The 18,063-nt window shown below is 42.7% G+C and overlaps 1 protein-coding gene across 2 annotated transcripts in view; it reads left to right on the top strand.

The window, feature by feature from the left end:
- LRRC74B (leucine rich repeat containing 74B) overlaps window positions 1–8,369 on the top strand; it is a 54,846-nt gene extending 46,477 nt beyond the window's left edge. Inside the window, exons 9-11 of one of the 2 annotated variants that reach the window (XM_030217678.1) lie at window positions 266–361; window positions 2,889–3,005; window positions 8,081–8,369. In XM_030217678.1, the coding sequence (XP_030073538.1) occupies window positions 266–361; window positions 2,889–3,005; window positions 8,081–8,122 (255 nt within the window). In that variant the 3' untranslated portion in view covers window positions 8,123–8,369. The remainder of the gene's footprint in view (window positions 1–265; window positions 362–2,888; window positions 3,006–8,080) is intronic. The other variant, XM_030217679.1, reaches the window with a different exon arrangement.
- The last annotated feature ends 9,694 nt before the right edge of the window (window positions 8,370–18,063 follow it).

Below are 18,063 nucleotides of genomic sequence, written 5' to 3'. Positions count from 1 at the left end.
CATGTAAGTGTACAGAACACTATCACTGTCATGAATAAGTGTATACTTAAGCGGCTGTAACCGGCCCCACTCACACAGTTGATCCAGCAATGATCTGTTTACCCTATTGAGCCATTCAGAACAACTGCAAGTCATTGCATGGTGGTCAGTGACACATAGACCTTGCTGCTATGCAACTGACAGTAACAAAAGTCAAGTGATACCTGTGAGTCTTTGACTTATTCTGAATGAAAAGCTCTGACCCAACGTTGTACCTTGTTCTTAGATGGCCCGGAACCCCATGCAGAACTCGGGATGTTTTGTGGTCCTGAAGTCTATCCATGCAAATGTCAACTCTGCCATCGAATGTTTGGACTTCTCAGTAAGTGGGACATGTGGGCAGAAATTCGGGGAAGAGGGGGGTATCCTATATAATAAAATGCACCTCCAGCATTCTGAAGCCGAGAAAGTGAAGCCTTCAAGCCTTGAAGCATTCCTGCAACGTTCCGGAACTACGTGTCATCAATTGAGGAGATGGAGCCTTACAGAGGGTACGAATGCTTCAAGGCTTGAAGGCTTCACTTTCTCACACACACACACACACACACACACACTCACTCTCTGTCTCTCACATACACTCTCTCTCACACACTCTGTCTCTCACACACTGTCTCCGACACAAACACACACACACACACACACTCTGTCTCTCTCTCTCACTCATTCTCTCTCACATACACACGCCGAGGGAAGGGGGACATGGAACTCGGAGAGAAGGGGGGGGGGGTCAAGAACTCGGAGGGGAGGAGAGAGAGGGAGGAGAGGAGAGAGAGGGAGAGGAGAGGGAGAAGAGAGGAGAGGGAGGGGGGCCTGCACCTCGGAAGGAAGTGGGGGCCTGGAACTCAGAGGGGAGGAGAGGGAGGGAGGGAAGGAGGGGGTCATGGAACTTGGAGCCCCCCACACACACATTCACTCTCTGTCTCTCACATACACACTCTCTCACACACTCACTCTCACACACACATACACTCTGTCTCTCACACACTCTCTTTCTGACACAAACACACACACACTCTGTCTGTCTCTCTCTCATTCTCTCTCTCACTCACACACTCCATCTCTCACACTATCTCTCTCTCTCTCTCTCTCTCTCTCTCAAACATACACACTCCGAGGAAAACCTTGCTAGTGCCCATTTCATTTGTGTCAGAAACAGGCCTGTTTTACAAGTAATGATATAAGGGGTGTGAAGCTGCTATAAAAACTTTGTGATTTAATCATAAATTGATAATTAGTGTGACTGTTGGGCAGACTGGATGGACCGTTCAAGTCTCTATCTGCCGTCATTTACTATGCAAGTCCCCTTATTTCTTCTTTAGCATCCACCCTGCTTTTAATGGATTATAACAGAATATGGTAACAGTTGTTAGAATAATCAGGGCAGGACTGCGCCGCACAGGGTGGGTGGAGACAGGAGTGCGTGGGAATCCCTCCTGCTTCCTGGGGGGGGGGGGGGGCGGAGGACCTGGGCAGGGGTTAGGTGGGTGGAGGTGCCACTAATGAATGTTTTTTTGGGAGTCGGAGGAGGGAAGGGGAGATTGTTGGGGGGGGGGGGAGTTGTTGTTGGACACCAGGGAATGATGTTTGTTTAGAGTCGGGAGAGGGAAGGAGGGGGTCATGTCAGGTGGTGAGGATGTAGTCAGGTTGGATTGGGTTGTGGGGGTGGCGGGTGCTGTTGGATACCAGGGAATGATTTTTGTTTAGAGTCAGGGAGGGTTGTTACTAAACACCAGAAATATTCTTAAGTAGTAAGGAGGGGGTCGTAGGGCTGGGGGGTGCTGATAGACACCAGAGATTGGGATTTTAGTACAGGGAGGAAGGCTGCTGCTTTTTAAATTTATGCATATCTTCACCCCGCTGTCTATGTAAATAGTGATGCTGAATGTGCAGATATGAGGTCACACTACCTAAACTAAACATATGAGGTTGATATTCAGCACTTTTTAAATGGGCAGGAGAGGGTTCCAGCAGCTTAAATACCACTGGCTGGGTTGGCACTTAACTGACAGTGGTGTGGACAGCCGCTGCAGGACTGTCTGCAAAGTGCTGGGGCAGTCTGGGGGGTGAAGTTGGGGGTGGAGCCGGGGCAGTCTAGGAGGGTGGAGCTGTGGTAGTTTGGGGGTGCAGCTGGGGCAGGGTGGGGGTGGAGTTGGGGCACTGTTTTCCGTGTTGGTGTCACATAACTAAGCCAGGGAAGTAGCACCGTATAAAAAGCAGATCTATCTTTCTGGTTAGTTTATTTGTGTACCAGGACAGAATATCAGCAGGACCTGGAGAATTTCTGGGAGGTGTTGAAGACACAGATATACAGCTCCAGTACAAAATACATCTGATCCGTGAATATTCAGTGCTAATTGTGCAGCTGAAACAGCAGACCTATCTTTCACCGCTATGAACTTAGGCAGTCAGCACTAAATATTGACTTAGCTGGCCAAAAATAAACCGAATATTCAATGCCGGTCACCGGGGCTCCTGCCCCATTAAACCCTGCTGAGCTAATCCGCTGCTGGTATCCAGCGATATTCAGTTAACTGGCTACTCCCTTCACCAGATAGGTTAGGGATGGGCCAGGGGCAGTTAGGGTGAAGCGACAACTTGGCAGCCTAGTGGCGATATTCAGGCCGCTAACTTACTAAGCAAGCGCATAAAGTTTGAACAAGAAAAGAGCGTCCTAATGTTACGCAGCAAGTTAACCTAGCACCAGTCTGATTAACTTCCAGGTCAGCGGAGATATGTATGTTTGTGGCTGGACACACGCTCATAACTGTTCAATGAAAATGTTTAAATTTAGGAAATCCCTTCTCTGCACAGCATGGCTAGGGTTATAGGACTTTTTCTATCCTCTTTAGGATATCTCAGTGGATGAAGCATTTGGTCAGATGTACGAAACCATGAAATCACTTAATCCACTTTTTTCCGTCAAGCACAAGGGCAACTCTCCAGTTTCATCTGTGGATAAAAGAAAGGTAAGGAGGAAGTGTCATGTTCCATTTGATGAAAGGGTCATGCATTTGATATACTGCCTTTCTGTGGTACAAGCAAGGTGCTTTACATATATTTTATACAGGTACTCTCTCTCTCTCTCTCTCTGTCCTTAATGGGCACACAATCTAAGATTTTGTACCTGGGGCAATGGAGAGTTAACTGAGTTGCCCAGAGTCACAAGGAGCTGCAGTGGGAATTGAACCCAGTTCCCCAGAATCAAGGTCCATTGCACTAACCACTAGACTACTCCTCCACTAGCAACATTCTATGTAGAATCTCGAATAGTAGCAACATTCCATGTAGAATCTTAAATAATAGCAACTTTCAATGTAGAATCTCAACAGAACCTCAAATAGTAGCACCATTGCATGTAGAACCTTAAATAGTAGCAACAGAACCTCAAATAATAGCAACATTCTATGTAGAATCTCAAATAGTAACAACATTCCATGTAGAATCTCAAATAGTAGCAACATTCCATCTAGAATCTCCAATAGTAGCAACAGAATCTCAAACAGTAGCAACATTCCATGTAGAACCTCAAATAGTAGCAACAGAACCTCAAATAGTAGCAACATTCCATGTAGAATCTACAAATAGTAGCAACAGAACCTCAAATAATAGCAACATTCTATGTAGAATCTCAAATAGTAACAACATTCCATGTAGAATCTCAAATAGTAGCAACAGAACCTCAAACAGTAGCAACATTCCATGTAGAATCTCAAATAGTAGCAACAGAACCTCAAATAGTAGCAACATTCCATGTAGAATCTCAAATAGTAGCAACATTCCATCTAGAATCTCCAATAGTAGCAACAGAATCTCAAACAGTAGCAACATTCCATGTAGAACCTCAAATAGTAGCAACAGAACCTCAAATAGTAGCAACATTCCATGTAGAATCTACAAATAGTAGCAACAGAACCTCAAATAATAGCAACATTCTATGTAGAATCTCAAATAGTAACAACATTCCATGTAGAATCTCAAATAGTAGCAACATTCCATGTAGAATCTCAACTACTAGCAACAGAATCTCAAATAGTAGCAACGTTCCATGTAGAATCTCAACTAGTAGCAACAGAATCTCAAATAGTAGCAACATTCCATGTAGAATCTCAAATAGTAGCAACATTCCATCTAGAATCTCCAATAGTAGCAACAGAATCTCCAATAGTAGCAACATTCCATGTAGAATCTCAAATAGTAGCAACATTCCATCTAGAATCTCCAATAGTAGCAACAAAATCTCCAATAGTAGCAACATTCCAGTTAGAATCTCAAATAATAGCAACAGAATCTCAAATAGTAGCAACATTCCATGTAGAATCTCAACTAGTAGCAACAGAACCTCAGATAGTAGCAACATTTCATGTAGAATCTCAACTAGTAGCAACAGAATCTCAAATAGTAGCAACATTCCATGTAGAATCTCAAATAGTAGCAACAGAATCTCAAACAGTAGCAACATTCCATCTAGAATCTCAACTAGTAGCAACAGAATCTCAAATAGTTGCAACATTCCATGTAGAATCTCAACTAGTAGCAACAGAACCTCAGATAGTAGCCACATTTCATGTAGAATCTCAAATAGTAGCAACAGAATCTCAAACAGTAGCAACATTCCATCTAGAATCTCAACTAGTAGCAACAGAATCTCAAATAGTTGCAACATTCCATGTAGAATCTCAACTAGTAGCAACAGAACCTCAGATAGTAGCCACATTTCATGTAGAATCTCAACTAGTAGCAACAGAATCTCAAATAGTAGCAACATTCCATGTAGAACCTCAAATAGCAGCAACATTCCATGTAGAATCTCAAATAAAAGCAACAGGATCTCAAATAGTAGCAACATTCCATGTAGAATCTCAAACAGTAGCAACATTCCATGTAGAATCTCAACTAGTAGCAACAGAACCTCAAATAGTAGCAACATTCCATCTAGAATCTCCAAAGTAGCAACAGAATCTCCAATAGTAGCAACATTCCATGTAGAATCTACAAATAGTAGCAACAGAACCTCAAATAGTTGCAACATTCCATGTAGAATCTCAAATAGTAGCAACATTCCAGTATGCCTTGTAGCGCTATAGAAATGCTAAATAGTAGTAGTAGTAGAATCTCAAATAGTAGCAACAGAATCTCAAACAGTAGCAACATTCCATCTAGAATCTCAACTAGTAGCAACAGAATCTCAAATAGTAGCAACATTCCATGTAGAATCTCAAATAGTAGCAACAGAACCTCAAATAGTAGCAACATTCCATCTAGAATCTCAACTAGTAGCAACAGAATCTCAAACAGTAGCAACATTCCATGTAGAATCTCAAATAGTAGCAACAGAATCTCAAACAGTAGCAACATTCCATCTAGAATCTCAACTAGTAGCAACAGAATCTCAAATAGTTGCAACATTCCATGTAGAATCTCAACTAGTAGCAACAGAACCTCAGATAGTAGCCACATTTCATGTAGAATCTCAAATAGTAGCAACAGAATCTCAAATAGTACCAACATTCCATGTAGAATCTCAAATAGTAGCAACAGAATCTCAAACAGTAGCAACATTCCATCTAGAATCTCAACTAGTAGCAACAGAATCTCAAATAGTTGCAACATTCCATGTAGAATCTCAACTAGTAGCAACAGAACCTCAGATAGTAGCCACATTTCATGTAGAATCTCAAATAGTAGCAACAGAATCTCAAACAGTAGCAACATTCCATCTAGAATCTCAACTAGTAGCAACAGAATCTCAAATAGTTGCAACATTCCATGTAGAATCTCAACTAGTAGCAACAGAACCTCAGATAGTAGCCACATTTCATGTAGAATCTCAAATAGTAGCAACAGAATCTCAAACAGTAGCAACATTCCATCTAGAATCTCAACTAGTAGCAACAGAATCTCAAATAGTTGCAACATTCCATGTAGAATCTCAACTAGTAGCAACAGAACCTCAGATAGTAGCCACATTTCATGTAGAATCTCAACTAGTAGCAACAGAATCTCAAATAGTAGCAACATTCCATGTAGAACCTCAAATAGCAGCAACATTCCATGTAGAATCTCAAATAAAAGCAACAGGATCTCAAATAGTAGCAACATTCCATGTAGAATCTCAAACAGTAGCAACATTCCATGTAGAATCTCAACTAGTAGCAACAGAACCTCAAATAGTAGCAACATTCCATCTAGAATCTCCAAAGTAGCAACAGAATCTCCAATAGTAGCAACATTCCATGTAGAATCTACAAATAGTAGCAACAGAACCTCAAATAGTTGCAACATTCCATGTAGAATCTCAAATAGTAGCAACATTCCAGTATGCCTTGTAGCGCTATAGAAATGCTAAATAGTAGTAGTAGTAGAATCTCAAATAGTAGCAACAGAATCTCAAACAGTAGCAACATTCCATCTAGAATCTCAACTAGTAGCAACAGAATCTCAAATAGTAGCAACATTCCATGTAGAATCTCAAATAGTAGCAACAGAACCTCAAATAGTAGCAACATTCTATGTAGAATCTCAAATAGGGAAAGGGAAATGGGACTTGATATACTGCCTTGCTGTGGTTTTTGTAACTACATTCAAAGTGGTTTACATAGTGTATACAGGTTCTTATTTGTACCTGGGGCAATGGAGGGTTAAGTGAGTCACAGGGAGCTGCAGTGGGACTTGAACCCAGTTCCCCAGGTTCTCAGGCCACTGTTGTACTCATTAGGCTACTCCTTCACTCCGTTTGAAGAAATGTGGGGGGTGATGGCCTGGGAAAGCGCTGACTGTCGTCAATCCTCAATGAACAAAACACTGGAATCAAGTGTAGAAAGAGTTATAACAATAGCATTTATTAAACCAATGTTTCCGCTTACGCCTGCATCAGGGGCAAAACTAAAAACATGCATTTTAATCAGACAATACTTTGAAAATATATTACTTACAAACAGTGTACATAAAAGATTTTTTAAAACACTTACTGCATGGCCATTTCTTTTTGAGAAAAAGAGAAGGCCTTTTACCCGCTGCAGTAAAAGGGAGCGTCAGCATGTGTCAAAAGCATGCACCGATGCTAGCTCAGCCCCCCTTTAACCGCAGCTTAGTAAAAGGACCCCTTTATGTGGCATTGCTTATCTTATTTTCTGAATATTGATTGCACTTAACCACGTAAGAGAACGCATAAATCCACATGTTTACTGTGAGTGCCCGAATATGAATTTCCAAGAATAATGTCGCTGCTGGCTAAAAAAAAAAAAAAATGCTCACAGAGAGTGGCTGAATATCAACCCATGAGTGTCTAACTTAAAAAAAAAATCTTTAAAAAAATCAAGAGTATTTGTCCCCTTCCCAGTCCCACCCCTGTATCTGCCCATTTTTTTGGAACATAAGTTTAAGGACCTAGTGAAAATAGGCAGCTACTACTACTAATACTATTTAGCATTTCTATAGCGCTACAAGGCGTACGCAGTGCTGCCCAAACATAGAAGAAAGACAGTCCCTGCTCAAAGAGCTTACAATCTAATAATAGGCAGCAAATGTATATGTTTAAATCTAGGAAATTTTCACAGGGGCAAATCTGGACTTCTAGGGGCCAAACTTCAGACCGCAGGAAAGAGCCCAGATATGTTTAATGCTGGGACATTTACGATGACTGGCATTGAATATCCACATTATTTTTGGCTACCTAATATTTGGAGAGATCTGGTTATTTTTAAAGCAGTGAAAAATGTTCCAGGTATTTACACGGCTCAATGTGGCTGCTTTCAATAGCTGGTTATGCGCTGAATGGTCGGGGAAAGGCGGATATCCCCGCCGAACATTGCAGGATTGCTGCTGCTTAAATGCCATTTAACTGGTTGGGTACCGTTCCTGGCCGGTTAAATAGTTTTCAATATCAGGGGGGGGGGGTGGGGGGCGCTAGTGCCCAGAGCCTTTCAAGACTGAGCTTTTGTGAATGAGACGTGTTTTCTGCTATTCCGTGAGATGTGAATTCTAAGCTGGGCTTTCCTTTCATCATGTATTGGCAGTGGACATATTTTGTTTGTTTTCACAGTGCTCTGTGGCTGACCCAGCTCATGACAAGGCTTCATTGTAGACCTCTGAGGATCATCTGCGAGGATCGCTCTCAGCACTGTCTTGTCAGCCGCTCCATCTACAGTTGACCAGAACTGCGCAAGGTTTCTTAAAGGAAAGACCTCACCCCTTCCACTGGCCTTGTCAGGGCATATTTTGCATTGAAATGCACATAAACTGTATTGCATAGCAGCCTTTACGACTCTGTTGATTTCATCAGTTACTATGAAATGAGATTGTTTCTATAATAAATGTGAAGTACGGTTGTCTTTGGAATCTCCATTATTTTAGGGTCTTCTATTCAAACACCTCCCACCGCAGATATGCAGTGACAGTTCTTGTACTCTTAACTTTATTCAGTTACTTAGCTGGTTAGTGCACTGAAAATCACTGCTAACTGGCCAAGTTTGTACTCAACCCTAACTATACCCCAAAACCACGCACAAACTAGGACATAGTGGATGAGACTGGGAGACTGGGCATCCAAATAGCAGATGACTTTTAATGTGAGCAAGTGCAAAGTGATGCATGTGGGAAAGAGGAACCCGAATTATAGCTACATCATGCAAGGTTCCACATTAGGAGTCACGGACCAAGAAAGGGATCTAGGTGTCGTCGTTGATGATACGTTGAAACCTTCTGCTCAATGTGCTGCTGCAGCTAAGAAAGCAAATAGAATGTTAGGTATTATTAGGAAAGGAATGGAAAACAAAAATGAGGATGTTATAATGCCCTTGTATCGCTCCATGGTGCAACCGCACCTCGAATTCTGGTCGCCGCATCTCATAAAAGATATAGTGGAATTAGAAAAGGTGCAGAGATGGGTGACGAAAATGATAAAGGGGATGGGACGACTTCCCTATGAGGAAAGGCTAAAGCGGCTGGGGCTCTTCAGCTTGGAGAAAAGACGGCTATGGGGAGACGGAATGGGTAGATGTGAATCACTCGTTTACTCTTTCCAAAAATACTAGGACTAGCCATTAGAAGATTCATCCTGTGAAATATGGGCTACCTCTAGCTGTACTGGCATTATCCTTTTTCAGTTTCTTTCCTACAGTCATTATTTTATTTAAATTTATTTTAATTTGTCTAGCCTTTCATTTTTTCTCTTTCCACATTTCTTCTCCCTTCTGATGTCTGTTTCATTCTTAAGAACATATATGTTACTATACTGGGACAGACAGAAGGTCCATCAAACCCAGTATCCTGTTTCCAACAATGGCCAATCCATGTCACAAGTAACCTTTGTAGCCTTTCCTCATAGAGAAGTCATCTCATCCCTTCTACCATTTTCATCGCCCTTTTCTGTACCTTTTCTAATTCCACTATATCTTTTTTGAGACGCGGCAACCAGAATTGAACACAACATTCGAGGTGCGGTTGCACCATGGAGAGATACAAAGGCATTATAACGTTCTCAGTTCCTTTCCTAATAATACCAAACATTCTATTTACTTTCTTAGCTGCCGCCACACACTGAGCAGAGGGTTTCAACTTATCATCAACGATGACGCTGAGATCCCTTTCCTGGCCGATGACTCCTAATGTGGAACCTTGCATTACGTAGCTATAGTTCGGGTTCCTCTTTCCCACGTGCATCACTTTCCGCTTTTAGTAACCTGTTGAGTTGCGTTGTATACAATGCTAATACTTTTAAATTTGTGGTAGAAAATTAAAAAGGACTGAGATGCATTGGCAGAGCTATGATGGGGCTAAAATACATTTCAAATAACTTTTTCTCTGTGTAGCAATAAACGTGAATAACACACCCAAACGTTATAACAAGTAATGAAAGTGAGGCAGACTGGGCCTGCTTCTGAACATTTATTCACAAAATTGTATAATATTTTTCATAAATACAGCAATGAACAAAAAAGTAAAATGGACCAGAGCAAGTACAGTGTATTATCTGAAAAGTGCCTGCGACAGAACTTTACAAACCATAGGGGACAGGAGAAACGGAGCAAAGCGCCAGCAAGCGAGTCCTGCAGTGGTTGAACACACTCACGGATTCTTTGCTGGGACCTGAGCACGGGTAACACTTCCCTGGCATGTTAAGTCTCTTCAGTCCACGCGACCTTCTTGCTCAGTTTGAGTGAACTTGGTGTGATGCATCCTGTAAGCTACCAGTCAGTGTCTTTTGTCCTCTCTGCATGAAATACTCACAAGGTGGTCATATTTTGGGATCTATACAGAGGCATTATGAAACGACACTGTTTTATTTTCTGTTCCTTTTCAAATAATCCCTAACACATTATCAATTTTCTGACTGTCGTTACACACTGAAGATTTCAACCACGCACAAAAGTGTAGGTAACATACCGAAATTAAACATAGCCAACCGTTCCAAAGAAATGTTCTACAGAAAATCTCTCGAGGTTGAGAAAAGAAATGTAACAATTCTCTGTGTGTGCAGAGGAAAAGTGCTATTCTCAGGCAGTAAAATCAGAATTATTGAGGAATGATGCTAATACTGTGTCTGAGGGAAGCAGCTATTACAGATTCCTGACTTATTCGGATGACAAAATATAGATGTGACTGACGCTCTAACATTTTGAAGCCTGGCCTGGGTTAAGCTTGGGCCATGTTGTGCTTAGGGGAGCTGTTACCCTTATCTTCTGTGGCTTTGGGGATCGGTGTGTACCCTGGTGCCCCCCCTGACTGTGAGTGGGTCTGGGAAGGTCTTGATTGGCTCTGCTGGGGGGGGGGGGGGGTTATCTGTTCTCCTCTGGACTGGTCCAGTGCTGGGTCATTCTGCTTGTTTCTCTGGTTCCTGCTGTGTGTCCAGTGTCTTGTCTAGTTCCTGCCTCTGTACCTGATTCCTGCTCCAGGTTTAGCTTTTGTTTCTGCCCCACTTTGCTTATTTGGATTCCTGCCCTTTCACACTTGCCCTTTGCATTAAAACTCACCTAACCGGCTGTGTGGGTCTGCTTTTCTTTAAAGCCACCATTTCTCACTGGCCGTCTTCACAACACCCAAAGAAATGATTTTCTATTGTAGTTGTTTGGCAGATCCTACACTGACCTGGAGATATCCCCACCCTTCCACTTCCAGGGGAAGCCTTTGCTATACTCTGCCTTCTTTGATGAGATCACAAATGCTCCCAAGATTCAAAAGGATTTAAACAGACAAGGGAAGCACCAACCCAGCCATCTTGGAACCAGGCAGCAGTGGTGCATTACAGGGGGGAATATTGGGGAGGAGCCAGCAATATTTAACGCCACTGTCAGTGCCCACATTATATAAGTACATAAGTAATGCCACACTGGGAAAAGCCCAAGGGTCCATCGAGCCCAGCATCCTGTCCACGACAGCAGCCAATCCAGGCCAAGGGCACCTGGCAAGCTTCCCAAACGTACAAACATTCTATACATGTTATTCCTGGAATTGTGGATTTTTCCCAAGTCCATTTAGTAGTGGTTTATGGACTTGTCCTTTAGGAAACCGTGTAACCCCTTTTTAAACTCTGCTAAGCTAACCGCCTTCACCACGTTCTCCGGCAACGAACAGGTAAACAGGTAATTCAGACCTACATAAATAACAGTCCTAACTTTGCCCAGTTAACTATGCAGGTGCTGGAACTGAATTATCAGCCGGCAGCAGCCTGAAGCAGCACATACTCTCCCTCCTTCTTCTCAAACCCCCTAAAGAGCAAAAGAACCCCCTCCCCCCTCCAAAAAGATATGCCCCTCCCTCTGAAGAATAGACACACTCCTACAGCCCCTGTAGGCTCCCAGGGCCCACCTTAATCTTCTCTAGTGGTCCAGTAGACTCTTCAGGCAGGAGTGATCCCCAGTTGGTCTTGGCTATGCCGATCATGGCCTCAACTTTCTGCCAAAACGTATGTCCTTAACTGGCACTATGGTTTTAGGCAGGTTACCGTACCAAGACAGGTCCTACTGCTTTGATTAGCCAAATTGCTAATGTCTTCTTAATGTCTGTGGATCTATCAGCAACCTTTGACTTAGTGAATAACAGTCTCTTCCTGGCCTGACTTACTGAATTGGGAATTTGAGACATAAGAAGAAGCAATTAACTAATCACTCCGTGAGATCCTCTCTGCCCCGTCATCAGTCCTGGTCCCAGTGGTTTTCAATACCTTCATAGCGCCATGAGTGATTTTCATTCAGAGTCACAGGGTAAACGGTTACTGTGGTGATATCCAACTTGTGTAGTTAACCAGCTCATCATTCCCTCATTGAAAAAACATTAATTCATGTCTGGATGTGGAAACCACCTGACTATGGAATTATGGATCAGAGACTGAAGATTAATCAGAGCAAATCTGAGGTCTTGTGACGTGTAGGAAAAGCGTTCTGCGTGCCAACTTTACGTGTGCTCTTACAGTATTCATGGCATCACTACGCACACTTGGGAATTGAAATGTGTCATCTTCAAGTTTACCTCATTGATTGGTCAACTATAACCAATAAATACATACATTTTAATATTGTTATTTCATTAACAAAATTTACCTGCTGTACAGTGCCTTGGATCAATCTCTTCATAAAGGCAATTAATAAATCCCAATAAATAAATAGCCCCCCCCCTATTCTGTGCTTTTATTTCAGAGTCACCTCTTGTCCTTAAGGCTGGCTTGAAAGTATTGGGAGTCATTAACTCATAGCTATGTATCATTTAGTCCACAGCTCTGCCATTGTAAGAATCTTTATTCTTCTTGCATCAACTCCTTATAAAACCTTCATACAGATCTGTTAACTCTTGCTTATGCTTTTATTCTTAATAGAATGGACTACTGCAATGTTTCATGTTAGTTGCAACGATGCAAAATACAGCTGTCAAACTCATCATTGTCTCCTGTCTTACACTGGCTACCACTTCCTGATCACATGAGGTTTAAAGTTCTTACACTAGCCTTCAAAGCTTGTCTTACTGACCACCAAAGTCAGCCGAATTTCGGTTTCAGTTATGGTGCTGAAACTAGCCTAAAAATCCTTTTTCTGCCCAGTTTTGTCCAAAAGACTACGGTCCTGGTTTTGGTTTCAGCTGAAACTGATCGTGTGCTTTCTGTGGAATCCAAAAATGTGTGCTTTGTTCTGTGTCCCTCCCTTCCTCCCTCCTCCTCCCCTCTGAACATGAGTTGTCTTGTCTCCTTTGCCACCTGTAAATACCCCTCCTCAGGCCTATTTTATAATCTCTGGCAGTCTTGGGGTGTAGTCATGGCAGGAGTAATCCCCAGTCGCTCCTGCCCATGCTGGCTCTGCTCTCAAAATGAGTGCCATAACTTCTAGTGGCAATCTCCTGAGTTTGACTACACCCCTAGACCACCAGGGATTATAAGGTAGTTGAGGGGGGGGGGGGGTTACTCTTTGAATTATTTTTGTGTGTGCGTGTGTATGTGTGTCAGGGGCGTAGCCAGACAACAGATTTTGGGTGGGCCTAGGCAATAATTGGGTGGGCAAGTGTTTCCCCCCCCTCCAAAAAAATTATCTCAGCTAGTGGGTAAACACGTCTTTCCACCTTGCCAGTAGGCATGCAGTGAAAACTGAGCATGCACAGGTGCCAGTGTTGTGGAGAGTAGCATTTTCGTTTCCATCAGGGGGAAATCTTCAGCTGGCGGAGCTTGGGATTCCCATCAGTTACCACTAAACATGTGCTACTGTTGGGTGGGCCCTGGCCCACCCAAGCCCACCTGTGGCTACGCCACTGGTGTGTGTAATACAATTGCAAGTAATGCAGTTATGACCTTGCATAGTAGTTTATATGCTAAATAGCGGACGCCACATAAATGCTTTTGCTACCAAAGTTTATTGGGATGATCAGCTCCTTAGGAATTAGCCTCTCTGTGGAGGTATGACATCAGCTGTCTCTCCAAATGTGGCGCAAAGTCAGCCATTGTAAAAGCGCTGTGGCTTTTAGTTTCACTTTTCATTAGCTGAGGCTATTTTGCTTGAATGCAAAATACGGTCTTTCATTATTAAATTATATATAGACATTGATACTATTTGGATGATTCTAAAGAATTTCCAGACTCTTTTGGGTATGATGAAGATGCAGTATTTTAATGAAAACGTGTGGCGTGAAGAAGCTCGATTCTGTAAAAAAGGAACCTGCAGTGACTGTTTTCAAGCACAAGTACTGGTCAGTATAGTGTTAGGGAAATAAGAAGTGGCAAACCGAGAACGGGGCAGTGGGGGTGGTCAGCCCTAGATGCCCGGTGCAGGGAGCAGCGGCGCAGCTGTCGGCTCCGCCGGTTCCTGGTCCCTTTGATGTTACTTCCCGGTGAAGCCAACAGCCATGTAACTGCTGCCAGCTCCCCCGGGAGGTAAGAGCAATGCGCCGGGGGGGGGGGGGGAGATGCACAGTGGCAATCCGCCCCAAGTGGCAGCTGACCTAGGAACGCCACTGGAAATGATACTGCAATGAAATGAAGTTTATATATTAGAGAATAATTTAAGAAACCTATTACTCTTGATTGTAATTTTTCAGAGCATAAAGTCCTCACATTCAGTAACATCACTGTGCTTTTTTTTATTCTGGATTGTGCATCAGGCTGGTATAATGTCCGCAGTATAGACCAGTGTCTGGACTCCTTGACCCTATTTTTGTAAGAATTTATATCACACTTGTCCTTAATCAGGGGCTGATGCACAAAAGTCCCTGGAAAGAACCGCCCGGTATTTCCACCTTGGTAAAAATTACCAAGGTGGAAATACCAAGCGATTCACAAAGCAAATCACATGCAAATGAGCTGCTCACAAAAACAGGAAGGGAGTAAGGCAGTTGCTAAACTGCGCATGCGCAGGGCAGTCAATCACCAAGCGTGGCAGCTCTGAACTTGTGCTACCCACGGCTTTCTTTTATTTTCCCCAAATGCTACCTAGGGAATTGAGGGGGGAGGGGAAAAGAGAGGCAGAGCAGTTTCAGGGGCAGCACTCCCTCAAAGGGGCTGTGTTAAGAGAGGCAGGCACTGCTGGCAAGACCGGAGCCAGGACTGGGGAAAGTAGAGCAATGGCAGCTAGGGGCACAGAGGACCGATCAGGCAAGTGGGAGAGGGAATGGAAGAGCCATTACTCAAAGCCATTACCAACAGCTCCTGCCCTACCACCAACTTCACTACAACTTCCAGCCCCACCCAGAACTCCCGCATCCGACAGTTCCACCTGTCATGCTATGGCTGCTCCAGACCTCCATAAAAATTCAATCATAAAAGGTCAGTGGTCCTTTCTGTGCATGGCTTCGAATACTCATTTACATTGTAATCAGCTCATTTGCCTATAATTCTCATTCTCTGCTGCTACAAGCAGTAAAAAGCTTGCTACGCCCTTTTGTGCATGACTCACTAAAGAGCAAAAAAAAAAAGAAGGTACTGGCATGGTAAGTTTAGTGCATTGGGCTCTCAGTTTTATAACTAAATACAAAACGGGAAACACCTCAATGCTACTTTCTCTTCTTACTTGTGCACAGTTTGGGTAAGTTTAAAAAGCTGGCTGCCATGATTTTTTTTTACACGTTCCCACGAAGTACCTGTCACAGAGGATTGACTTGGGAACCTAAATGTGCCAGACTTGTTGAGAAGTCCTTGTTAAAATGGGTCTCCCAGTTGCAGTTCCTTGGAATGGAAGGTAATAATCTGGGGGGTAGGAGAGCTCTGCCGACCGCAAGCTCTGACAATCCCCAGTGGGCTGGTCTATGGCTATCAGGAGCATAGCCGAGATTGGGTGGCAGAGCCGGTGGTGGGAGGCAGGACTGGTGGTTGGAAGGCGGGGATAGTGCTGGGCAGACTTATACGGTCTGTGCCAGAGCCGGTGGTTGGGAGGAGGGGCTGGTGGTTGGGAGGCGGAGATAGTGCTGGGCAGACTTATACGGTCTGTGCCCTGAAGAGGACAGGTACAAATCAAGGTGGGGTATACACAAAGAGCAGCACATATGAGTTTATCTTGTTGGGCAGACTGGATGGACCGTGCAGGTCTTTTTCTGCCGTCATCTACTATGTTACTATGTTACTATTCCTCTCTTCTCCTTTTCAATGCAAATGGAATTCTGTTTCATACTCTTTTGATTATCTATATATTATTATGAGTGTAAATTGCTCAGATAGACTCGATGGACGGTATATCAAGCAATAAAGAAACTTGAAACTTTGCATTCACACAACCAAAATGTAGGTTTCAATTTCAGCTTTGGTTGAAACCAGGTGATAAGTTTTGGCTTCAGTTTCGGCCAAAACTGAAAAAAAAAAAAAATCAAATTTGTTCAGTTTTAACCACCTTGTCCTTTACTCCCCAGTATGGAACCTGGGATCCAATTATCCCTCCTAGTAACCCCCTCCCCCAACATAACACTTGAATGCAATTGTCTAATACCATTTAGCTAATTCCTTGCCAGTCTCTGTGTTAATTTACCTTTTCTGCCTTCAAGACTGTTATAAAAACCCAGCTCTTTGAGCAAACATTTGGCTTCATCCCAACCCTGCTATAGGAGTAGGAATCTGTACGATGGGGGAGCCACTTACCCCTCTTTGACCTGCCCTGTCTTTGTCTCCATAGCTCCCACTCCAGCCCCTTCTGTGCTCTTTCCTCGCCCTCCATTAAAACAAAAATGCTGTAAACCACTTTGTTGATTATACAAAAGGCGGTATAGGAAAATGAATGAATTAAACTACAAGCAGGGAAGGGTAAAAATAACCAAAATATTCAAAAACTTACTTCAGTGAAGTAGAATAACACTGTTGAAGGATCAGGTGTGACATTTTGGTAGGCTATGAACTTTCTAAACCTAAGGCTTTGCATCTTTACATTGTAATCTTTCTTAGACCTGTTATTGATTTTCAAATTCAAACATTTACAGCTGAGATTGAGATTGTAAGCTCTTTGAGCAGGGACTGTCTTCTGTGTATGGTGTACAGCGCTGCGTATGCCTTGTAGCACTATAGAAATGATAAGTAGTAGTAGTTATATTTTCCTTTGACATTGGCTTGGATTGAACAACTTACTAACTTGTTTGACTGCTCTGAAGAATTGGATGGTATTGAATAAAGTTTAATTGATATGGGATGAATCAACAATAGTTGCAAAAGATCAGATATGTCGTGTGGGAGCTGAATTGGATGAGGAGCATAATCTCACATGAAGTTGGTTCCTATCTTCAACGTCAAAGGATTTGCTCCTATTTTATTACATCGGATTTCATCAATGTGATCTCTTGCATTGATTACTGCGATGCGCTGTTTGTAAGTCTGCTGGCTAAAAGTCACGACTCCAACGTGTGCAAAATGTAGCTGCCGCCTTTTAACCAGTTCAGGGCTGTTCAGTCATAATAGACCTGGGCTCTTAGTTGAGAAATGCTTTTCTTTTAAACTATTAGTCCTGTCTAGCATTTAACATTTTTCAGGGGATGGTAGCAAAATATTTGTTACAGAAAATGTCCATTTATTCTCTTAACCATCCTTTGTGCTTTCAGAGTGAGAGGGGTTTTTCTCTTCCCCTGTTAAAACTCTTCAGTTCTTGTTCATAATCCTGTGCTGTGGCTCTTCAATGAACCGAATTCCAGTGTGTTCAAATCCATTGATGACTTAATGGTGTTGATTTTTTAGAGGGTTACTATAATCCCTAAGATGACAATAATACCATCAGGTTTATCTTTCTATAAGGTTTATATTTTATCTTAATTATTATATGTTTATTATACTGGTATTGTTTTTTTACCCATTTATTATGTATGTAATTATGTAACCTGTTTTGGGTGTTTTCAGGAGAGTGGGCTAGATACATGAATAAATAAATAGCTGGAGGGATTGTGTCTGAGGAGGCATTTCATGGAGAGGGTGCCGGATGCTTAAAATATCCTTCCTGTACAAGCTGCAGCAAGAAAAACTTGAGGTGTCTTTGTGAAGGGTGAAATAAATAAATATAATGTAAAGCGGCTTCGGACACATACAGGGGTCACTAGCAGTGCCAGTGTGGGAGGAGCTTCCTGTATCAGTGACACTAGCACTAGAGG

This window comes from Microcaecilia unicolor, chromosome 11 (assembly GCF_901765095.1).
Source record: "Microcaecilia unicolor chromosome 11, aMicUni1.1, whole genome shotgun sequence".
Taxonomy (NCBI): domain Eukaryota; kingdom Metazoa; phylum Chordata; class Amphibia; order Gymnophiona; family Siphonopidae; genus Microcaecilia; species Microcaecilia unicolor.
This window is presented reverse-complemented; position numbering and strand designations above follow the sequence as displayed.